At 51.1% G+C, this 24,374-nt stretch overlaps 1 protein-coding gene across 6 annotated transcripts in view; it reads left to right on the top strand.

The window, feature by feature from the left end:
* The first annotated feature begins 6,200 nt into the window (after positions 1-6,200).
* BCL2L1 (BCL2 like 1) overlaps positions 6,201-24,374 on the top strand; it is a 58,550-nt gene continuing 40,376 nt past the window's right edge. Inside the window, exons 1-2 of one of the 6 annotated variants that reach the window (XM_008256139.5) lie at positions 6,201-6,488; positions 7,918-8,587. In XM_008256139.5, the coding sequence (XP_008254361.1) occupies positions 8,024-8,587 (564 nt within the window). In that variant the 5' untranslated portion in view covers positions 6,201-6,488; positions 7,918-8,023. 6 annotated transcript variants of the gene reach the window in all.

A 24,374-nucleotide genomic window follows, 5' to 3' on the forward strand; every position in this document is an offset into this window, starting at 1 on the left:
GAAAATCCCAATAAGTTTTGTCATGAAAGCTGCCAAGTTGACGCTAAAATTCATAGGGAAGAGGAAAAACACAGGAGGTGTCATCTGAATTTTGAAAAATAATAGGTGGTGCTAAACTAAATTTGAATTGAGGATGCCTCAGTGCTTAGGTGCTTACATAAGGACCACAACCTAATTTAGTAGATAAACGAAAGACTAATTTAGTAGTGGACGGTGCTCTTCCAGCAAATGGAGGAGTGTCAGTTACAGCATCTGAGCTTCAATCACGCACTGCAAGCTGTAATACATTAAGCCTCCCTGTACCCCACTCCCGTCTTCAGGCCATAAATGCTGCCTAACATCATAGCCCAAAATTCTACTTCCATAAGCTGGCCAAGCTGTTCATTGCTCCATTAAGTTGTTAAATGTAAGTTGTCTAAGTTGTTTTCCACTTTGTTAGGGATTCTGAGACATTTAGGGGGGATTCACACCCTAGATTTCATACATACTGATACATTATAGTAAGTCTAAAACCACAGAGGTGCGATCAATAAAATTTACCCAAAAACTACAGGAGAAAAGATCTAATGTCTTTAAAAAAAAATAGGGTTTTGTTTTGTTTTTTAAAAGTCCTTGTTTTTTAAAGCTATGTGTGGAACTAGAAGGAATGAAATGACTCTAGTCATTGACGGTGAGGCTGGTGTTGGGGCACAGGAGGTTAAGGCGCCACTTGGGGCGATCACATCCCACACCTGAGTGCCTGGTTCCCAGCCCCAAGTGCATCCTGGGAGGCAGCAGATGATGGTTCAAGTATTGAGTCTCTGCCACTCACATGGAAGATCGAGGCTGAGTTCCAGGCTCCTGGCTTCAGCCTTTCCCAACCTTTAGCTGTTGTGGGCATTTCAGAGAGTGAACCAGCAGATGGAAACTCTCTCTCTGCATTTTAAATATAATTAATTAATTAACTAATTATAATTGGGAGTATGCAGCAGAAATAAACAGGCAGGAGTTCAGATGAAACGAGATTAGCCACAAGTAAACAAGTGTTGAACCTGAGTGATGAGCTCATCATACATAAACACATAAATGTACTTTTTCATGTGTTTGAAATTTTCCACAATTAAAATTTTTTTAACTGCCAATTATTTATTTTTAATTTATTTATTTGAAAGGCAGAGTTACAGAGATAGAGGAAGAGACAGAGAGAGTGGTCTTACATCCACTGGTTCACTCCCCAAATAGCCACAATGGCTGGGGCTGGGCCAAGCCAAAGCCAGGAGCCAGGAGCTTCTTCTGGGTCTCCCACAGCAGTGGAGGTACCCAGGCCCTTGGGTGCTGGCCCCAAAATAAATCTTTAGCAACCCAAATGTGCACCAAATGATAAATGGATAAATAAAACATTGTTTCTGCCTCTCTGTAACTCTGCATTTCAAATAAATAAATCTAAAAAAAATTAAAATGTGGTTTATCCATACATGCTACAACATAGATGAATCTGAAACATTATGCTGTGTTGAAGGAGCCAGGCAGTCTGGAGTAGAACACAACAGATGTCTTTACTAGCATCCTAACCACAAAGCAAATACCCACCCCTACATGTCTTTAAAGTTCTCATATAGAAGTAATGCTTTCCAGGGCCAGCATTCAGCACAGTGGCTAAGACACCACTCAGGACCCCTGCGTCCATATCAGGGTGCCTGGTTTGCTCCTTGGCTCCAGCACCTGATTCCAGCTTCCTGCTACTGCACATGATGGGAGACCGCAGTGATGGCTCAGTCGTTGGGTCCCTGCCATGCTGTGGGAGACTTGGCCCAGCCCTGGCTGTAGCAGATACTTGTGGAGAAACCAGTACAAGGGGGATCTCTCTCTCTGCCATTCTAAATAATAAATAAATAAGTTTTAAAAGTAATACTTTCATGTTTTTAATATTTGGAAAATACAAAAAATAATCAAGAAAATATATCCTATCCTTCAGTGGCAATATCTCCACTATTAGCATTTTAGTATACTTGTATCTCTTAGTCTTTCTAAAACTGATTTTATCTGACATAGGGTAGATACAAATGTGTATACATTTTATGTATCTGTATATGAAAGATAATGAAGCAAAAAAATTTCTGTGCATACATATAAATTCAGCTTACTAAGAACATTTCTATTAAAAAAAAGATTTATTTTATTATTTGAAAGGCAGAGCTACAGAGAGAGAAAGACAGAAAGAGAGGTCTTCCATCCCCTGGTTCACTCCCCAAATGGCCACAATGCCCAGGGCTGGGGCAGGCCCAGGTCAGGAGCCAAGAGAGAAGCCAGGAGCTTTTTCTTGGTCTCCCATGTGCCTGAGTTATCTATCCCCCCAAACTTAGCAACTGGAAATCACGAGCATTTATTATCTCCTACAGTTTCTGAGGGCCAGGACTCTAGCTCACTGGGATGCTTCTGGCTCAAGGCCTAGAGTCAGGTCGCAGTCAACTAAAGGCTCCACAACTCTCCTTTTAAGGGCCGGTACAACAGAGCCCTGAGAATTCAAGAAAAAACTCAACCCAGTCTCTCCCAGCAGACCCTCACAACTCACTTCTGGCACCAGGTGTGTGAGGTTTTTCCCACCCCACCCCACCCTCCACAGGCGATGCTGCAGCCATGGGCAGCAGCTGGGTGGCCTCTAATCCAGTGCAGTTCATTCACCTGGAGGGAGCAGCTGCTCCCACGGGCAGAAGCCCAGACTCACGAGACGGCCCCCAGGCACGAGGCAGGGCCTCCAGGACTCCCCACCCACCAGCTGTGACCTGGGGTTACCTGGCCTGCAGCTCACAGAACTCAGAGAAATACTCCTGCTCCCACTCACTGGGTCAGACAGAGCACCTTCAGGAGAAGGTGAGAAGGTATGGGGGGTGGGGGGACAGGTTCCGTGCCCTCTCTGGGACATCAGCCTCGAAACCTGCACATGGTAAGTCATCCACAAGCACTCTGGACCCACTCCTTTGGAGTTCTTACAGAGGCTTCATGATGCAGGCGTTGATTGATCGCCAGCCTTCCTCACCACACCAGAGGTTGGGGGAGGGCTGAAAGGCCCAAGCCTCTATCAATGGTTGGTCTTTCCAGTGACCAACTCTCATCACAAGACTCCACAGGGGCTGCCGGCCACCTGCCAACTCATCAGAACACAGACACAGCACTTGGGAGAGTGCAAGGATCTGAAGCAGCATTGTGTCCGGAAGTGGGGATGAAGACCAAGTAAGTATTTCACAGCAGCAGGAGCTCAGATCTCTGGAAGCCTATGTGCCTTCTGTGGACTTCCCCGTCACCATTAGACTGCCTGATGGCACTTTCCGTGTTACAATAATTGTGACACCACCCATGTAAATCAGATGTAGCCCAGCTGGCTGGTGCTGTGGTGTAGCAGGTAAAGCCACTGCCTGAGATGCCGATATCCTATATGGGCACTGGTTCGAGTCCCAGCTGCTCCACTTCTGACTCAGCTCCCTGATAATTTGCTTGGGAAAGCAGCAGAGGATGGCCCAAGTCCCCAGGCTGCTGCACCAACATGAGAGACCTGGAATAAGCTCCTGGCTCCTGGCTTCGGCCTGGCCCAGCCCGGGCCATGGTGGCCATGTGGGGAGTGAACCAGCAGATGGAAGGCCTCTCTCTCTCTCTCTCTCTCTCTCTCTACTTCTGCCTCTGCCTCTCTTCCGTAACTCGGACTTTTAAATAAATAAATATTAAAAAAAAAAAAAATAGAAGTGCCACTTGGTTTTTACCATCTGATTAGCAAGGACCAAAATGTTTGCTGACACACTGTGTATAGGAAACAGGCACTCTCCTGCATAACTGATGGGAAGATGATCTGGAACCACTGCTTGGGGGAGCACTTTGCCAGCATTCATTAAAGTCAAATAGATGGGCCTGCGCTGTGGCATAGCAGTAAAGCCACTGCCTGCAGTGCCGGCAACCCATGTGGGCACCGGTTCGAGTCCCAGCTGCTCTCATTTTCAATCCAGCTCTCTGCTATGACCTGAGAAAGCAGTAGAAGATGGCCCAACTGCTTGGGCCCCTGCACCCACGTGGGAGCCACAGAAGCAGCTCCTGACTCCTACTTAGCACAGCTCTGGCCATTGTGGCCAACTGCAGAGTGAACCAGCGGGTGGAAGACCTCTCTCTCTCTCTCTCTCTCTCTCTCTCTCTTTCTCTGCATCTCCTCTCTCTGTGTAACTTTCAAATAAATAATAAACTTTTAAAAAATAGTCAAATGGAAAGAAATTCTTCAACTCCTTTACCAGGAATCTCACTTCCAGGAGTTCACAGAAAAACTCCCATGAATACAGAATACTACATGGACAAGTTAGAGCATTGTGTGTAACAGCAAAGTATCAGAAACTCCCTAGAGGATCTCAAATAGAGGCAGGGCAGCTGAGCTGTGGAAGATCCTTGTCAAGTTGTGTGTTAATTTAAAAAACGGAGGCAGCTTCAAAATGCACAGCTCATTGAATAAAAGCATTAGAGCGTGCTACCCCTAGTGTAAACATTTTCACCTATAGGTATAGATATGCTTTTGAATACACTGGCCATGTTTGAAAGGCCACACAGGGAGGGAGCTGAGAGTGATGACCGCCGGCGCTGAGGCTCACTAGGTTAATCCTCCGCCTTGCGGCGCCGGTACACCGGGTTCTAGTCCCCGTTGGGGCGCCAGATTCTGTCCCGGTTGCCACTCTTCCAGGCCAGCTCTCTGCTGTGGCCGGGGGGGACAGTGGAGGATGGCCCAAGTGCTTGGGCCCTGCACCCGCATAGGAGACCAGGATAAGTACCTGGCTCCTGGCTTCGGATCAGTGCGGTGTGCCGGCCGCAATGTGCCGGCCGCGGCGGCCATTGGAGGGTGAACCAACAGCAAAAAGGAAGACCTTTCTTTCTGTCTCTCTCTCTCTCACTGTCCACTCCGCCTGTCAAAAAAAAAAAAAAAAAAAGTGACCTCTATGAGGACAACTGGATACTGGAGAGCAGGCGAGAGGACTTACGTTTTCATTCTACATCTTTTTTTTTTTTTTTTTTTTTTTTTGACAGGCGGAGTGGACAGTGAGAGAGAGAGAGAGAGAGAGAAAGGTCTTCCTTTGCCGTTGGTTCACCCTCCAATGGCTGCCGCGGTCGGCGCGCTGCAGCCGGCGCACCGCGCTGATCCGATGGCAGGAGCCAGGAGCCAGGTGCTTTTCCTGGTCTCCCATGGGGTGCAGGGCCCAAGCACCTGGGCCATCCTCCACTGCACTCCCTGGCCACAGCAGAGAGCTGGCCTGGAAGAGGGGCAACCGGGACAGAATCCGGCGCCCCGACCGGGACTAGAACCCGGTGTGCCGGCGCCGCAGGCGGAGGATTAGCCTAGTGAGCCGCGGCGCCGGCCATTCTACATCTTTTTAATATTCAGTGTTCTTGTATGTCTAATTTTTATCTTTAAATTTCTATTTATTTGAGAGGCATGGAGACACGAAGAAGAGAGCTTCTACCAGCTGGTTCACTCCCCAAATGCCTGTAACAGCCAGGACTGGGCTAGGGAGGGGCCAGGAGCTGGGAATCCAATCCGGGTCTGCCCCAAGGTTCCCAATATTCACATAGCAGGAAGCTGGAGTCAGGAACCAGAGCTAGGACCCAACCCAAGCTCTCTGATGTGGGATGTCAGTGTCTAACCGCTAGGCTAAACACACGCGTCCCGTACCTATTTTTTGCTAAGATTTATTTATTGAAAGTTGGAGTTATAGAGAGAGGGGCAGATGGGGGGAGAGAGACACCTTCCATCTCTGGTTCACTTCCCACATGGCTGCAACCAGTCTGAGCCGGGCCAGAGCCAGGAGCTTCCTCTGGGTCTCCCACATGGGTGGCAGGGGTCTAAGCACTTGGGCCACCTTCCGCTGCCTCCCCAGGCGCCAAGAGCAGGGTGCTGGATCAGAAGTGGAACAGCCTGGACACCAGCCGGCGCCCATATGCCTGAGACAGCGCCCTAATAATCATTGCTAATCTTCACACTCAGCGGGGGGCTGTATGTCCTATATCCCATTTCCCACTTGAGGAGACTGAGAAGTCGAGAAACTTTCCCATCTAGCAGAGTTGGAATCCAGAGTGCTTAGCCACAACGCAACGCTTTTTCCGTGATATAAACCGGCAGACGGATGAAACGAACGGAAACCTGAACCTAAACGCTGATTCTTTTCACGTCTCCGATTCCCCAGATGGACCGCAAGGGGGCGTTCTCCCCCAAGTCTTGACTCCAGTCACTCAAGGCGCGCACTCCCTGTGCGTCTCGGGCTCGCGCGCGCTGCCGCAGCACCGGAAGTGACTGAGCTTGCAAGTTCCCCCGGTCTCTTCAGGGGAAACTGAGGCCGGCTTGTTGGAGAGAGACCGCGCGAGCAGCCAGCCAGGTAGGCCGGCCTGGGTCCGCGGCACAGAACTCGGCGGCGAAGAACCGTCGCGTCTGGAAACCACCTGGCCGATGAAGGGGGGATGTGGCCCCCCACGGCTCGCGGGACTTGCAGGTGAGAACGCCTCCTACCCTCTGTGTGACAGGCGATACGCCCAATGGGAGCCTTCGCCGTCCCGCTTGCGTGCCGACTGGGCTCGCCGATTGGCTACGCCGGGGGAGGGCCGCCGGGGGCTAGACCCCTCCTCCCAGAAAGGTCTAGGGGGCGCCCCTGAGGGAGGGTGGTTGCCTAGCAACGGGGCGGTGGCTCGGCGGGTACCCGGCCTAGCGAGCGGGAGAAGCCTCAAGGCCGCAGCCCACCCACCCCGGGCTCCGGAGAGGTTCAGCCCCCGGCCTCCGAGCCCTCTTGGGGCTCCCAGAAGCCGCCTTGGGCCTGTCCCTAGGAAAACGTGGTCTCAGCCGTGGGGGGCCTCAAGCAGGCCTCGACCCCTCTTCCCGACCCGAGAAGAGGCCCAGCGCCTCCCCCTCACCCCGTCTTTGTGCAGGGCGCCGGCGGCCATTGTATCCGGGCGGGGAATGGAGGACCTGGCAATCCCCCACCGCCACGTTCAGGGCCTTTGGGGAATTCAAAGAAAATCAGCGGCGTTTATTGGGGGTCTCCGGCCTTCAGCTTCCCGGAAAGGCCCGGGGGTGGCCTTCCCGGAGTCAGATGGCAGATCGGAGGCAGCTTTCTCCTCCCCGCGTCCCTCATCGAAACCCTGAGCCCCATTGAGAAGTCCCTTCAGGGTTTCGGGAACCTCCCCCAGGGCTGGTACTTAAATAGACCGGAGTGAAGGAGGAAAAAAAAAAAGAAAGAAAGAAAAACCTTAAGCCTACAGCAGCCACCTCCGGGAGAGTTCTCCTGGCTCCCAGTAGGAGGCGGAGAGCCAAGGGGCGTGCGAGAGCGAGGGGGCTGGGCTCCCGGGTGGCTAGAGGCCGCGGGCGCGGAGCGGAGCGGAGCGGCGGCCCTGGATCCCGGCAATGGAGGAGCAAGCCAGCAAGCGGGCTGGTTCCTGAGCGTCGCAATTCCTGTGTCGCCTTCTGGGCGCCCAGCCTGCCGGGTCGCATGATCCCTCCGGCCGGAGCTGTTTGTTTCGCCAGCCGCCGCGAAGCCGGCTGAGTTACCGGCATCCCGGCCTGCCGCCACCTCCTCTCCCGACCTATGATACAAAAGATCTTACGGGGGTGCACCTGCCTGCTGTCGCCGGCTTAGACGGAATTGAATGTAGGTGGTGCGGGGGCGGCGGGTGGTGGTGGGGGGACTGCCCATGGGGTGACTTTCCGAGGACAGCGTTTCGGAGAAAAAGGGGTGGCTGGGATAAAAGAGGCCAGTGGGATGATTCAGAGCCCAGTGGTGCTTACAATTTGACTTCATTGAAGTCTCGTGGAACCTAGACCCAGACCTTCATAGGAGCCACAAAGAAACGAGTTTTGGTACCTGGAAGGGGAAGGGGATGTTGCGGGGGGAAATGGCATTTATACTATTTTTTTTTCTTTCCCTAAAGCTCTTTTTCTCCCTTCAGAGCCTTATTTTGGCTTTGGATCACAGAAGAGAATCCCTGAGCAGGTGTTCTGGACAATGGACTGGTTGAGCCCATCCCTATTATAAAAATGTCTCAGAGCAACCGGGAGCTGGTGGTTGACTTTCTCTCCTACAAGCTTTCGCAGAAAGGATACAGCTGGAGTCAGTTTAGTGATGTGGAAGAGAACAGGACTGAGGCCCCGGAAGGGACTGGACCAGAGATGGAGACCCCCAGTGCCATCAATGGCAACCCAGCCTGGCACCCGGCGGACAGCCCCGCGGTGAACGGAGCCACTGGCCACAGCAGCAGTTTGGATGCCCGGGAGGTGATCCCCATGACAGCAGTGAAGCAGGCTCTGAGGGAGGCAGGCGACGAGTTTGAACTGCGGTACCGGCGGGCATTCAGCGACCTGACATCCCAGCTCCACATCACCCCAGGGACAGCATATCAGAGCTTTGAACAAGTAGTGAACGAACTCTTCCGGGATGGGGTGAACTGGGGCCGCATTGTGGCCTTTTTCTCCTTCGGCGGGGCACTGTGCGTGGAAAGCGTGGACAAGGAGATGGAGGTATTGGTGAGTCGGATCGCGGCGTGGATGGCCACTTACCTGAATGACCACCTGGAGCCCTGGATCCAGGAGAACGGCGGCTGGGTAAGAACCACACCCCTCATTTGTCCCTGTGCTTTGGCCTCTGTCAGAGGACCCCCAGCAGCCTTTCCCTGCAGCTTCTGCTAGTTAGATGACTGTTGGAGGCACTGGCCCCATTTCAGCACCAGACCTGGTTCTTTCCATCTGGGCACCCTCATGACCCTGATCTTCCATGCTTATTTTCCAGTTTCTCAGCACAGAATAGCTGAGGTGTTGATCTGTGAGTGGGGGGTTGGTCCAGTGCCCCCCTCACTCTGGAGCAGTGGCTCTCCATGCTTTGAAAGGGTGACAAGCAGAATGTCTGGAGCAGGTGGTGGCGTGCCGGGGACCCACAAGTCGCTGCGTCCTTTCTTCTCCAGGACTGGCCGTCCTGACCTGGGCTTCCTTCCCTTTATTTCAGAGTTTTCTTATGTGGCCAAGCAGGAGTTCCCCCCAGTGGCTTGGTGGGTTCGGAATTGTCCGATTCTAGGTCAGCGTGGGCTGTGCCACTCGTGTTGGTGCTGCACCTCCTGAGTTGGTGCTGCACACAGCTTGCAACTTTCTGCACGGTTGGCCTGTTTGTGGAGCTCTTGCTGTGTCACGCTTTAAGCCCCAGGACTTTGCACCTCACTCGCTGCCTGGGGTGGGGTGAGGAGCTCCAGCTGCTCTGCCTCTGACTGGCCGGCTGGCAAGGCAAGAAGTCAGTCTGTGGGGCTCTGTGGGCCATTGAGATTTGGTGTCAGACTTTGGACGTGAGTGGGAGCGCCAGCCCTCTCTCTTGGCCAGCTGTGTGACCTTGGACAGGCTCTTTACTTTCTTGAGCCTCAGTTTCCTGCACTGGGAAACGTGGCCAGCTCGCCTGGTCTCGCAGAGTCCTGGAAGCCTTGGAGGTGGCGTGAGCAGAGTGAGGGACGCCAGGGAGCTCCCAGTCCAGACAGGGAGGTGTCTCTCTCCGTCCCTGAGTCACGAGGAGGTGGTGGAGGGACCTTTTGCACCAGTGGTCACTGCAGGCGGGGTTGGTCCTGTTTCCTTGCTGGTCTCCCTGCCCAGGGGAGGTGCGGAACACAGGCATTCTGTTCCCTCAGAAAATGCAGAAAATCCACAGGCTGTGGGGAATAAGTCATCCATTGAGGGAGCAGAGGTGGAAGGGCCGCGCACCTGGACTCAGGAATGCCAGGAATGTGATTGTCGTGGGCTGGGCCGGGGCGTGGCCGGCACTCGGTTTTACTGCGGAGCCAGACCTCCTGAGTTTCTCCTGGAACCCCACCCCCTGGCTCGTTTCCCGTTTCTTTGCAACTTCATCAGCTCATCTCCTCAGCAGGCTCTTGAAAAAGGCTAGGGGGTCAAGTCAGTAGGCGACGGGGTGGGGGTGGGGGTGGGGGTGGTAGAGGCCGGAGGCTCCCTGGAGCTAAGGCTGATAGACTTGAAAAGCCATTCTGTAAATGAACTCCCTGGGGGATAAATGATTAAACAGTTCCTGTTGGGTTTTGTGTGATGACCTCTCCTGGTCCCTCCTGCTTTGATTCTCTTTGGGGGCAAATATTTGTTCAGCTGATTCCAGGATTCCAGTACTACAGACACACCCTCGGAGGCATCTCTGTGGAGGGACGTGGGCCAGTTGCCCACTTTGCCTTGACCACTGTCTCTGGCCAGTGGTCCTAATACCAGGTGAGTTGTGGCCAGCTATAAACAAAAGGCAGGTTGGGAGAGGTGCCTGGTCTGCCAGCCAGTCTGCAGAGGGCCGTCCCAATCAGAGAATTGCCAGCAACCCAGCGTTGCGTGTGAAAAAGGTCTAAAACCCAGCAGGCCTGGGCCCGTCCATTCGCCCGCCACTGGATGGAAATTCCACCTCCCATTGCCTCGTTGAAAAATGTCAGAGCCCGTTGGACAACATACCACACACACACACACACACTCACACTCACACTCACACACACACGTCGCTTCCTCTTAGTGAACACAGAGGACGTGTGTAGAAGAGCGAGTTGTGTCAGAACCATTCCTGGGAGTGTGTTCTTCCCCTGAGACCAGTGGGTGAAGAACATTTGAGTCAGAGCCCTCCGAGCGAGCCGGGAAAGGTGCCACCCTGCTCTGAGCAGCAGTGACTGGCTACTGCAGCAGCAGCTCAGCCTGGAGGCCTCAGCTGAGGGATCCCTGAGCGTAGGAGTTACGGGCCACTCTGCCTGCCGACGGATGTTGTCTAAATTTGGCATCGTCACAGGAAAGGGAAGGAAATTAGCCTTTACGGAGACCCTCCTATGTATTAGGCATTGTGTTAGGTTCTTAAGCAATGAGTTTGCTGAGCGTTTACTGAGGTGGGCAGGGCGCTAGGTGTTGGCCATAACCAGCCATAGGCCCTTCCCTTGTGGAATTGGCATGCTGTTTCCTGTCTTCCCATAGTGACCAAAATAGATGGTTTTATTCCCAGTTTCACATGAGGCTCCTAGTGACAAGTGACAGATCCTGGGTGTCCCTCAGCCAGTTGAGTGAGAATTTATACTAAGCTTGACCTAACTCTAAAGCCTAAACCCTTAAAGTCTACAGAGATTGTCCAGGGAGTAACAAAGTGACCCAGACAGACTGGCAGAGAAAGCCAGAGATGCTAGTGGCCAATCAAAACATACCTGTGAAGGTACTCTCTGTGAGCTGTGATGTGATCTTAGCTTTGTTCAAGTAGCTGTGGGGAAAACAGTGCCTTTGTCTTCCCCAGCGGGTTCTGAAAGGCCTGTGGGTAACCACACTGGTAAAACTCAGGAATGACAGGTGTCAAGTGAGTCTCAGGTTTGGCCCAATCAGAGTGGGCTTCTTGTTAAGTTTTTCGTTGTTAAAGCCCTCTTAGGGCCTGCTGGTAGCTGACAGAATGGTGTGTGTGTGAGGAGGTGGCCTGCCCCAAGTATCTCTCCTTAGTTGCCAGGTGATACTCCCCAGACTGGAATGCCAGATGCTGCCTGACCGGAGTCACCTGTCACTCTTGTCCATCTGTCTCCCACCTGTAAAATGGAATAATGACAGCCAGCTCCATAGCTGGACTCCAGTAAAGGATCTAGAACAAAAGCCCTTCCCCGACATTAATTGTAGGGTGGAAGCACTCTTTAGTGAAGGGCTTCCTCCCTCAGGGAACTGAACTCTGCCTGCCGTGCCGCCCCACCCCCACCTCCATCCCCACCCCGGCCTCCCAGCCCCACTCACTCCTGAGGAAACAAAACCAGCCCAGGAGATACTCAAGTGGACTGTTTGTGCTGGTGACCTTCCCTGAAGGGACTATCTCTGGGGCTTCCCAGTGGCAGTGTGGGTGAGGACCTTCGGGGGGCCAGGGCCCTTTGGGTCAGCAGTCCCTGGAGAAACCCTTTAGCCTGCTGGAGACATCGCTGTTGAGAGCCACGCGGGAGGGGTCCTTTCCCAGGCTGCAGGGCTCTGCAGCACCTGTGTATGCGTAGGTGAACCGCCTTAGCTCCCTTTGCAGACATTGGCAATGCTGTGGTTTTTTGGGGGAAACCCTATCAGAAACCCCAAAAGTGGAAATTTTTAGTAATCTCATTCAGGTCCAAAAATGAGGTAGCAGAGTCTCGGGGCTGCCCCTTGGAACACCCACTTGTTCTGTACGTTCATTTTAGGTTGCTCTCAAAACACTGTCGCCCTCACAGGGTTTTCCAGACTTCCCGGGAATAATTTCCCCACTACCCCATGAAGCCCTTCAGTTTCTGGTTGAAAATTACCCAGGTATTTTTTAGGGGGCCTCTAGGGAACCTGCAGGGTTTTCTTGTTGTGTGGGTGGGCAGTCACCAGAATTTGGGGGGTCCAGGAGGCAGCAGCAGATACCTGTCCTGAGGCCAGTGGGCTGAACATAGACCTCTGTGCAGAGGCTCCTGCCTCTCTGGCACCCCAGCCTCCAGTGTGGGGCTGTCTCAGCAGTGTGGCTGTGTGGGTGTAGTGTGGGTAGATGGAGGGGTAATTCCCAGTGAGCCACTCTTCTATGGAAACATAATCTGCTGCTGCCTTAGTTAAGAGAGACCCTGTTCCCACCCCGACCTGTAGTGCACTTCCAGGGTCCTCCCTAAGGACTCCCTCTTTCTTTGAAGGGCTCACTCTGCTCCCAGAGCCTTTTCTCTTTGGGCCCTCTGGCCGGCAGGCTGTCTCAGTTCCCAGGGGCAGGCAGTCTCACTGGGTCTTTTGTTTAGCCTGGGGAAGATCACACCCAGGAGAATGTGAGTACCAGCTTCAGGTAACTTAAGGAAAGGGGACTAAGCCTTTTCTGTTGGCATGGAACCCAGCAAAAGTTGGAAAATGCAAAGGACAGTGGGAGAGTCTGACTTGGTACAGACAAGACATACCTAACAGATCTACTGTCTCTCAGGGCTAGGCGATTCCTGAGGGTGGAGTCCACGCTTGTCCCCTCACACTGAGCAAAGATCTTGGGCCTAACAGGCACCTAATGAAAAAGAGGCAGGTGTTTGAGGCAGACCATGTGGACCACTTTGGATGCCTACAACCCAGCAACCCAAAACAGAGTGCCTGGGATCAAGTCCCACCTCCATCTTCTCATCCAGCTTCTTGTTGATTGGCCTGAAAGGCAGCAGAGGATGACCCGAGTACTTGAGTTCCTGCCACCTTTGTGGGAGACATGGATGAAGTTCCTGGCTTCTGGCTTTGGCCTGGCCCAACCCTGGCTGTGGCAGGCATTTGGGGAATGAGCCAGCAGATGGAGGATCTCTCTCTCTCTCTTCCTCTTCCTCTAGCACTTTGCCTTTCAAAGAAAGGAAGAAAAAAAAAGAAACAGACCCCTTTCATACCAGAATGGGAGTAGCCCTTTACCTAGTTATTCATTCATTCAACCAACATTGATTGAGCTCCTGCTGTTGCCAGACTGTCTTGGGAACTGGTAGTGCAGCAATAAACAAAACTAAAATTCTATCCTCCTGGAGCTCACATTCTGTGGGTTGAGACAGACAAAAAATATGTGGCTAGTCATGCATCACATAGTGACATCTTGGTTAGCAATGGACCACATATACTTGTATGGTTGGTTTCAGAATTTTTTTTTTAAGATTTATTTATTTTATTTTAAAGGCAGAGTTTCAGAGAGAGAAGGGAGACAGAGAGAAGGAGAGAGAAATCTCCCATCTGCTGGTTCACTCCCCAAATGGCCACAATAGCCAGTGCTGAACTAGGCCAAAGCCAGGAGCCTGGAACTCCATCTGGATCTCTCACATGGGTAGCAAGGGCCCAAGCACTGGGACCATCTTCTGTTGCTTTTCCAGGCACATTCCCAGGGAGCTGGGACTAGAAGTAGTGCTGCTAGGACTCAAACTGGCGCTCATGTGGGATGCTAGCATTGCAGGTAATAGCTCCATGGTTTTAGAAATTTTTTGCATCAAAGTAAACTTACCCATTAAAATTTTTTTTAATTAATTTATTTTACTTGAAAGGTAGAGAGAGAGAATGCTGGTTCATTCTTCAAATGTCTGCAACAAGGGCCAGCATTGTGTACCAGATAACACTGCCACCTGTGACACTGGCATCCCAAATGGGCACTGGTTCGATTCCCATCTGTTCCAATTCTTTGGTTCCCTGCACCCCCATGGAAGACCCAGGAGAAGCTCCTGGCTGCTGGCTTGAGCCTGGCCTAGCCCTGGCTGTTGGCGATCATTTGGGAAGTGAACCAGTAGATGGAAGATTTCTTTTTCTCTCGCTCTATCTCTTCCTTTCTCCTGTAACTCTTGACTTTCAAATAAATAAGTAAATCTTTTAAAAGAAAAAAATGTCTTGGGGGGCAACGCTGTTGTGTACTAGGCTGGGCCTCTGCCCGCAGTACCGGCATCTCGTATGGGCACTGGTTCATGTCCTGGCTGCTCCTCTTCCCATCAGCTCTCTGCTTATGCCCTGGAAAAGCAGTGAGAGATGGCCCAAGTGCTTAGGCTCCTGCACCCATATGGAAGACCCGGAAGAAGTTCCAGGCTCCTGGCTTTAGATCAGCCCAGGTCCAATCGTGGCCATTTGGGGAGTTGACCCAGCAGATGGAAGACCTTTCTGTCTCTCCCTCTCTAACCCTGCCTTTCAAATGAATACATAAGATCTTAAAAAGAGAGAGAGAGAGAGAGAGAGAGAGAGAGAGAGAGAGAGAGAGAGAAGACATGTCTTCAACAGCCAGAGCTGGCTTAAGCCAAAGCCAAGTGCTAGAAATTCAGCCCAGGTCTACCACATGTGTGGTAGGGACCCAAATACTTGAGAAATCACCTACTGCCTCCCAGGATGTGCTGGAATGAGGAGCAAATACAGGACTCAAACCCAGGCACTGCAGTATGGGATGCAGACATTCCAAACTTTTTCTTAACTGGTACACCCGTTTATTCCAAGCTCCATAAACTTATCTTTTAATTCCATTTCCTGCAAACTATATGAGCACCCTCATATAGCAGGTGATGGGTGCTACAAGGAAGATAAAACAGGTTGAGGCATAGGACATGCCTAGGAAGGGAGGATGGGCCTATCATTTTAAGAAGGATCAAAGAGGGGCAGGCACTATGGCATAGCGGGTAAAGCTACTGCCTGCAGTGCTGGCATCTCATATGGGCGCTGGTTCAAGTCCTGGCTGCTCCACTTCTGATCCTGCTCTCTGCTGTGTCCTGGGAAAGCGGTAGAAGATGACCCAAGTCCTTGGGCCTGTGCACCCACATGGGAGACCTGGAAGAAGCTCCTGGCTTCAGATTGGATAGGCTCAGCTGCAGCCCTTGCAGCCAACTGGGGAGTGAACCAGCGGGTGGAAGATCTCTCTCTCTCTCAATCTCTGCCTCTCCTTCTCTGTGTGTAACTCTGACTTTCAAATAAATAAATAAATCTTTAAAAAATTAAAAAAAAAAAGACCGAAGAAGGTGTAGGGAAGTGAAAATGGTTTCCCTCCACCCTCCAAGGTTCTTTAGCTGGGTTGTGAATTAAATTGACATAAGACAGATTAACAAGAAGGAAATAAAAACCATTTCTATTACCCATGTATATACATAGGAGTCCTACAAAATATGGGACTTAAAAGTCAGATGACTGAAGCCTTATATGGCATCCTGAGATACAGAATAGTGCCTTGGGACTCCTGAGGGGCTGGTAGCCACACAAATGCTGATATGGTACAGGAATTGTATGGTTAATAAAGGTCGCCTTGTCACACAGATAAGAAGTCTTGCGTGATAGAAGTTGTCTGGAGCAGCCCTCTTCTGATTGAGATGTTTTCACTCATATAGATTTCTTTTGTAGATGTAAGTTTCAACTTTGCAGTTCCCAGAATATGCCAAAGAAGAATATTTTTAAGGTGACATATTCTGGTTTCCTAGTCATATTTTAGGTTGGTATGTTCTGAGCCCCGACAAAAAGTGATACTGGAGCGAAGACTTGAAGCAGATGGATGATGTGCTGTACCCTTAGAAAAAGTGTTTCAAGAAGAGGGTGTGGACTCAAGAGGGAGGCGCTTAGCATTCCCAAGGATGAGCAAGGTCTATGTGGCTGGAGAACAGACAGCCAGGGGGAGAGGCACAGGGAGAGGGAGCTGGTGCCAGACTACACAGGACATGGTAAGCCCTGGTGGTGATTGAACTGTAGGGACCCCAGTTAAGAGGTTGCTGCAACTGCCAGGCATGGCTGGAGATGGGCAGAGATGGCACTGTGGTGCCATCATAGTTCTTTTTTACCACGGAACTCATAGGAGACCCATTCCCAGACTCTGGAATACCCCATTCTTCTACAGGCGGGCCCCGGCCAGGCTTTTGTTACGGACAGCCGACAAATACTGATTTCACATCTGCCTTGCCTCTCTTTCCTTGAAGCTGCCCTGAGAGGTGAGCAGGAAGGGTGTCACCTCCACGTCACCAGAGGGAAGTCAGGTGCGGAAGCTGAAGGGGCTTGCCCAGGTGACCTCAGGAGGAGAGGCAGGGCTTGAATTTTCAAATCTGGACCTTTAACATGTAAATGGCTCTAATAATAACACCACCTTATTGTGAAGATTGAATGTGTCAACTCCTCAGAATAGCATCGCTGTCCGCATTGTCCCAGGGCTGCTTCAGGGGCCTCACTCAGCTTCTTGTTTATTACTTAGTGATTTTTGCGAATAATGTCTTTGCAGACAGAACCCACCTTTCAGACCTCCTGCTGCTTGGTTTCATCTCAGAGGAGACTCAGGCCAAGCTTACAGAAAGCTGCAGACTGCAGGGCTTTTTGGGCAGACTCCAGAGCTCCCCTCGGAACTAGAGGTTTTGCTCTTGCTCTTCAGGAAATGCCATTGCAGTGACTTCCATGGACTGCTTCCTGTCCCAGCCCTGTAGCCAGATGCCTGCCGGCAAGCCTGTGGAAACTGGAAAGTAATGTCCCTAGAGGCGCCCCCAACTCCTCCCAAACTCCTTTTTTTAGACTCCCTCTTGTCTATTACTTTCTTTGCTCCCTCCCCATTCCACCTTCACCTAGCTTCTCCTTGCAGCCTGTGAGCCCTCCTTTAAGACTTAGAGAAGATCATCCTGCCTAGTTCTGCCAGGCCGTTGTCCCCACACCCAGTGCTCTGCTGTGGGGGCTTTCTCCTTGGCTCCATCACTTGGTAGCAGTTCGGCCATGGACCTCCTGAGCCGAACCTGTCGTTTGATGGTGCCCTGTGCCATCCATTAATCCTGAGCTCCCCTGGGGTTTCCACTCCATCCTTGCATAGGACAGAAATTCCTAAGAGAGAGCTCAGAAGTTTGGCACAGATAAGTGCTGCCTCTTGGAGATTGATGACAGAGGGTGGAGTGAAACAGCCAGTAGCCCTGGCCCCTTCCCCCAGTCACCTTTCTGGAGGAAACCAGAAGGTTGAAAACCTTATTGGAGAATCATCTGAGGAATGGGAGCTGGCCTGGGAGGGGATTGGAATGCACTCAACTATGCCTCAGATCCTTTGTTCCGCTCTTGAAAGGGAAACATTCCCCTCCCTCCTCCCCGGCCACACACACGTGCCTTTGTTCCCCTGAGCCAGGCAGGGCCAGGAACACAGTGTCCCTTCCAAGGAGCCTGACTTGTCTCCCCAGAGGCTGGTGACACCCCCCCCTTGACAACCCCCCCCCCCCCTTCCTCAACAACAACCGAGCTGGGAATTTTGCTTAGGAGCCCCAGTTTCAAGTCCTTTGTACAGAAGCGTTTCTTGACTGACACCTTGCCTACAGACAGCTGCCCTAGGACTTCTCTGGAATTATTCCATGGGCTGCCCAGGTCCCAGGATTAAACAGTCCCTCCCTCTTATTCCGCCTGATGATTAATATTATTGTTAACATTACTATTAATAGCACCTAACATTTATTGAGTTCCTGCTCTGTGCCAGGCATTGTTCACAGTGCTTTGCGTGATTGAATTAATTCCATTCGCACAGCGATGCTCTGAAGTAGGTGCTATTTTTATCCCCATTTCACAGATGAGGAAACCGAGACTCAGAGAGGTTGAGGAACTTATCCAGGGCAGTACCATGGAGCATAAAGCCTGGGAGGGTAACAGTTAAACATGGCACTATGTTCGCTCTTCCCATCCACTGGCATTTGGATGGTTGTTGGCTCACGAACCCTCAGTACGTGATGTCATCTGTGTTACTAATCCCAAACCTTATCACTACAGGACAGTGAGGTTTAAGAGGACTCACAGTTAGCAAGAGCCAGAGTCAGGATTGGAAGCCACGTCTGTTTTACTCTAAAGGCTGCTTTTTATTCTCTAATCATTAAGAATCCTACAAAGTAGGAGATGTCTTTATTTTATGGTTTTGAAAAATGAAGCCCAGAGAAAATGATATGCCCAGGGCTTCACAGTAGGACCAGGAAGAACTGGGTTCAAATTCGGGGTGCATTTGGCTTCAAAATGCTCTAGTATCTTAGTAGTCAGTAGCATAGTAACAATCCCTTTGATGTGTTGGTAGTACTTTAATTCACCAAATTCACTCCCAGTGAGGTAGGTGAGCTGAGTGACTCACGGAGGAAACCAAAGCAAGGGAGCTTGTCCCGCAGCAAGTGGCAACCTCAGAATCTGTTCTGCTTTTAATCCACTGTCACCCATGCCACCTGCTACCTCTCAGGCTGGGTTCAGTGCTCAGAGCTGTCCTGTAAATCAGTAAATACTGGTGAGGGCCTTAACTGTGCTAAGTGTTGGGGATACTGTGGCCATTGTGAGTGGCACTGAGGCCCATCCCTCGTGGTGTGTATCCATGCCCTCTCAGTCATCATGGGTGCATCACCCATCCATCCACTTGGGTTCCGGACACATCAGGCAGGGCTCGTTATCTTTAGTGTGCATTGTTCAGTTCTAGCACATGCTCAGACAAAGCTCTGGACTCCCATGTGCAACTGACTTCTTGCTGGTGCTGTGACAGTAGACAAATCAGCTTCAAATTCTCATCCATGAGACTGAAGGAAAAATGCCAACCTAGCAGAGCAAGCAAAGCATAGATGAGAAAGTGAAACCCAAATGTGTTTTTAGTACTAATAACAGATACTGTGTATGGAGTGCTTGTTTGCTCTGTGCCCGGTGCTTGGTTCTTGCCCTTGGCGTACCACCTTGTTTGGTCCTCATAATGCTCTGGTGGGAAGAGGGAGAATCCAGGGCTTGGAGATCTTCTGCCAAGTGCTGCAGTAACACACCTCATCAGTGGCAGAGCTGGTCTTGCACTCAGGTTTGTCAGGTGCCAAAGCCGATCCTCAAGCCACTGTGTCATTGCTGCTTTGCAGGCCTGGACTAGCCCTGAGTTCCTGGCAAAGGGCCTAGGGTTGGGCAAGAGCTCACCCAGGGTCTGCTCAATGAACCTGAAAGGTTGTTAATGTCAGATGCAGGTTAGCCTACCAAAACATCTCTGCCAGTAAGGAAGTACATTCACTGAAGCTATGGGAATAAACCTAAGATTCTTCATGAATGGCTTGAGGCAAACCTGCCAAATCTGTGGTGTAGACTGCAAAAGCAGAAGAGGTTAGACCCAGTAGCTGCATCCCACAGGTGCCCTGGGCCTCTGCCAGTTGGGCCCACTTCCACCATCAGCTACCCAGTTGATTACTCAGCCCTGAGGCCTCCACCCTCGGCCTGCATCATCAGCTTGTACCTCTTCCCCAGCCAGCTTGCATTGTTGATCCTGACTGCGTTTGGCACCAACAGTGGAAAGGGTCAGAAAGGAGCTGGGTCACTGGGGACTTGAATAATCCCAGTTGTCTCCACAATGCGGTGTAGAATTCCGACTCAGGCTCAGTTTCCTCATCTGTAAGGTGGAGATAATGGCAGTCTCTTCCTCATAGGCTCGCTCTTTTTCCTCTGCCTGAATCACTCTGCCCCTAGATCCGATCTTCTTTCAGGTCTCAGGTCTCAAATATCATATCCCCAGAGGCCACCACGTTTGCATGCCTCCTGTCTGTTTCTTTCAGTAACACCGAAGTTCCCAGAATTGTTCTTTGGTTCAATCCTGTTTCCTAGCAAAGTGCTCGGTAACACCGGAGACACTCAGCACCTGTTTGTTACGGCGCACACCACCTCTCACAGTGCCTGACTGTGTGGGAAGCTATGTCATTGCCTATTAGGACAGTGAGGGCTTTAAATAGTTGACAAGAATGTGGCAAGGACAGAGCAGATGGACAGGAAGCACCCAAACAGATCTGAAAGGTGGAATGGGTACAAAGCGTTGGGGAGATAGTGAGGAGGCAGACTGGCTGGAGGTGAAGAGGACCTGGGCTGGCAATAGAACTAGTCAGGGAAGGGGGAGCCTGTGACTGACGGAGGCCTCTGAATAGCAAGATGTGGTGGTTGGTGAGGAGGGGGATCCAGTTTGGAGAGGCCCAGAGCACATATGGAGTGGAGTCAGGTCCCTGGTAACTCCTGGGGAAGAACTACAGGTACATAAAAGCTGGAGGCACCTGCAACCTGTAGATGAGATCGAGTGCCCTGGTTGTTGTTTGGGGCTCAGGGCCAGGTGCAGGTTCAAAGGATTGATTGAAGCCTTTTGGCAACTCTGGCCTCAGCAGGGTAAACATCACCTGTCCCCTGCCACCTGCTGTGACAATGCCAGTAAGGTACCCTGGGCAGGCCCAAAGGTGCCTAGCTTTCTTGCTGTCTGTGGAGCCAGAAATTCCCTCCGGGAGAAGCTAGCCCTTCCCTGCCCCACAGCTTCTTCTCTGAAGGGCTCAGGTAGCAACAAGGTACCTCCTGCCCAAGAAGCCCCCATAGTTCCTGCCCAAGTAAGGCAAGTGTGGGGCATTGGGAGCCGTTGACAGCTGGGCCCAGCTGGGGGGCAGAGTCAGTTTGGGAGCAGGTGCAGATTTCTGGGAGGGTGGGGCCTGAAGGGAAGTAGGGATCTTGGTAGACTGCAGAATTTCCCTCCCCATCCCCCACTCCCAGCCACAGCTGGCTTCTCCAGGAACCTGATGACCTAGTTAGAATGTTTAGAGAGAGTTAGCTCAGCTGGCAGTTCAGGGCTGTGCCAGTCTCTCCTCTCTGAGGCGTCTTGGGTTCAAGGACCCTCCCGTGTGAGGAACATGCACCTGATCACACTTACAGGCTTCTTGCCCAAGGGAAGGAAGAGCCAGTAAGACTTCTTTCCATCTTCCCTTGTGCCCCACCGCCACAGTTCCAAGGAGAAAAGACCCACCTGCCACCGCTCTCTTGGGGATTGGGTGGGTGCCATGAGAGTCTGCGTAGAAGGAGAGACTCCTGTTGCCCTAGGGGTAGCTTGAATACACGTGTTCTTTCCTTACCTCCCATCACAGTGTGATAAACACTATGGGGAGGGGGCTCTGGAGGCCCCAGCCCTCCCAGGCAGCAGTTGCCCCTTGTATTCCTGGCACCCGCCTTGTCAGTGCCTCCTTGGGAGACATTTATCATTCAGTACAAACCAGTGCTGAAGCCCATCTGCTCAGAACTTACCTTAGGGGCAGGCACTGTGGCACAGCAGGTTAAAGCCTCAGCCTGCAGTCCACGTGGGATGCCAGTTCTAGTCCCATCTACTCCACTTCAAATCCAGCTCTTTGCTCTGGCCTGGGAAAGCAGTGGAAGATAGCCCAAGTCCTTGGACCCCTGAACCCATGTGGGAGACCCAGAAGAAGCTCCTGGCTCCTGGCTTTGGATCAGCTCAGCTCTGGCTCTACCTCTATCTGTAATTCTTTCAAATAAATACATTTTTTAAAAAAAATAAGTTACCTTAGCAAATTACCTAATCTCTCCCAGCCTTAGTTTCTTCATTTATAAAAAGGAGATAGCATACAGTGGCTCTCTCTTTGTCTCTCTCTCTCTCTCTTTCTTTCTCTCTCTCTCAGATTTATTCATTTATTTGAAAGGCAGAGTTACAGAGAAAGAGGAAGAGACAGAGAAGTCTTCCATCCACTGGTTCACTCCCCAGTGGCCACAACAGCTGGAGCTGGGCTGGTCAAGATCCAGGAGCCTCCTGTGGGTTTCCAGTGTGGGTGGCATGTGGGTCAGCCTCCGCTGCCCTCCCAGGTGCACTAACAGGGAGCTGGATTGGAAGTAGATTAGCAGGGACTCGAACCAGCATCCATATGGAACACCGGTGCCAAAGGCTGTACCTGGCAGCCACGATCATTACTTTAAAAAAAAAAAAATGTTTATTTAGGGGGCTGGTGTTGTGGTGCAGTGGGTTAGGCCAGCATCCTATATTGGAGTGTTGGTTCAAGTCTTAGGTACTCCACTTAATATCCAGCTTCCTGCTAATGTGCCCGGGAAGGCAGCAGAAGACCAAATGCTTGGAACCCTGCCACTCATGTGGGAAACCAGGATGGAGTTCCTGGCTCCTGGGTTTATCTGGGCCCAGCCCTGGCTGTTGCAGCCATTTGTGGGAGTGAACCAGCAGATGGAAGTGCTCTTCCCCATTTCTGTTATTCTGCCTTTTAAATAAATAAATACAATTTTTAAGTGCTTATTCATTTTCATCTATTTGAAAGGCAGATAGATAGAGATCCTCTATCTGCTGGTTCACTCCCCACATTCCTACAATAGCCAGGGCTAGGCCAAGCTGAAGCTGAGCCCAGAACAACATCTGGGTCTCCCCTGTGGGTAGCATGGGCCCAAGCACTTGAGCCATCATTTGCTGCTTCCTAGGATGTGTTAGTGGGAAACTCACATGGCAGCAGAGGTGCCAGGACTAACTGGCTCTCTAGTATGGAACATGAGTGTTAGCAGCTGTGGCTTCACCTGTGCCACCTGTCGGCCCGTTACTGTTATTTTCAGGTTGCCATCTCAGGTGATCAACTCGCTGTGATTTTTGTTGGAACTATTAAGAAAGTATTTTTTAAAAAACAAATATTTTCAAACTGTCAGAATACAAAGGTCCTTCAAAAAATTCATGAAAGATAGAAAAAAATTAAAATTCATACAGCTTTTTAATAATACAAGTTATGTATGAACTTATTTTTTTTTTAATTTATTTACTGGGGCTAGTGTTGTGACTCAGCAGGGCAAAGCCATGGCCTACAGCACTGGCATCCCATATGGATGCAGGTTGTGTGTGTGTGTATGTGTGTGTTTTTAAGGTTTATTTATTTATTTGAAAGGGAGAGTCACAGAGAGGCAGAGGCAGAGAGAGAGAGAGAGATTGTCCATCCACTAGTTCACTTACCAAATGGCTGCAGCAGCTGGACCTGGGTGGACCTGGGTGGACCTGGGTCCCCGACGTGGGTGCAGGGACCCAAGTCCTTTCTCAGCACATTAACAGGGAGCTGGATCCAGAGCGGAGCAGCCGCAACTGGAACTCGAAGCTCTTGGCTCTGATTTTTGGCTTTGCCCAGCCCTGGCCATTGTGGCCATTTGGAAAGTGAACCAGTGGATGGGAGATCTCTTTCTCTGTCTCTCCTTCTCTCTCTCTGGGACTTTGCCTCTCAGATAAATAAATCTTTTTTTAAAAAATGTATTTATTTATGTGAAAGAGTTTTAGGGAGGGAGAAAGAGATCGCTTCCATCCTCTGGTTCTGAGTGACCACAGTAGCCAGGACTGGGCCAGGCCAAAGCTATGAGCTTCAGCCTGATCTGTGAGTGATTGGGCCCATGCACTTGGGCCACCTTGTGCTGCTCTCCCAGACAATTAGCAGGGAGATGGATCAGAAGTGTAGCAGCCTGGGGGGCCAGCGCTGTGGTACAGGTTAATCCTCCACCTGTGGCGCCAGCACCCCATATGTGTGCCGGTTCTAGTCCCAGCTGCTCCTCTTCCAATCCAGCTCTCTGCTGTGGCCTGGGAAAGCAGTGGAGGATGGCCCAAGTATTTGGGCCCCTGCACCCTCATGAGAAACCAGGACAAAGCACCTGGCTCCTGGCTTCGGATCAGCACAGTTCTGGTGGTTGCAGCCATTTGGGGAGTGAACCAATGGAAGGAGGACCTTTCTCTCTGTTTCTCCTTCTTACTGTCTGTGACTCTACCTCTCAAATAAATAAATAAAATCTTTTTTAAAAAAAAAAAGAAGAAGTGTAGCAGCCTGGACACAAACCAGTGTCTGTATGGGATGCTGGTGTCTCAGGCGGCAGCCTAACCTGCTACTTCACGATGCTTGTCCCTCCATGAACTTTTTGAAGAGTCTGTGTATGTGAATATCCTTTGGACCAGGAATGATTTCCAAAGTTGGAGGCCGTGAGGAACAGCCATGGTGCCTGCTTCCTCCACTCAGGCCCACAGTTACTATGTACAACAGTAGGTGTTTGGCCAGTGTTGTTTACTGGACATTTGGCAATGAAGCATATTTTCTCTGATCTTTGCCAAACATCTTCAAGAAGGCAGGAACCTCCTTGTTTGTGGACTGAGTTAACTTGATGAGGACTTAGTAAGGTAAATACTTAAAGTTTGGAGGCA

The sequence above is a fragment of the Oryctolagus cuniculus genome, chromosome 11, assembly GCF_051225735.1.
Source record: "Oryctolagus cuniculus isolate XC-2025 breed Fujian yellow rabbit chromosome 11, ASM5122573v1, whole genome shotgun sequence".
In the NCBI taxonomy this organism is placed as follows: Eukaryota; Metazoa; Chordata; class Mammalia; order Lagomorpha; family Leporidae; genus Oryctolagus; species Oryctolagus cuniculus.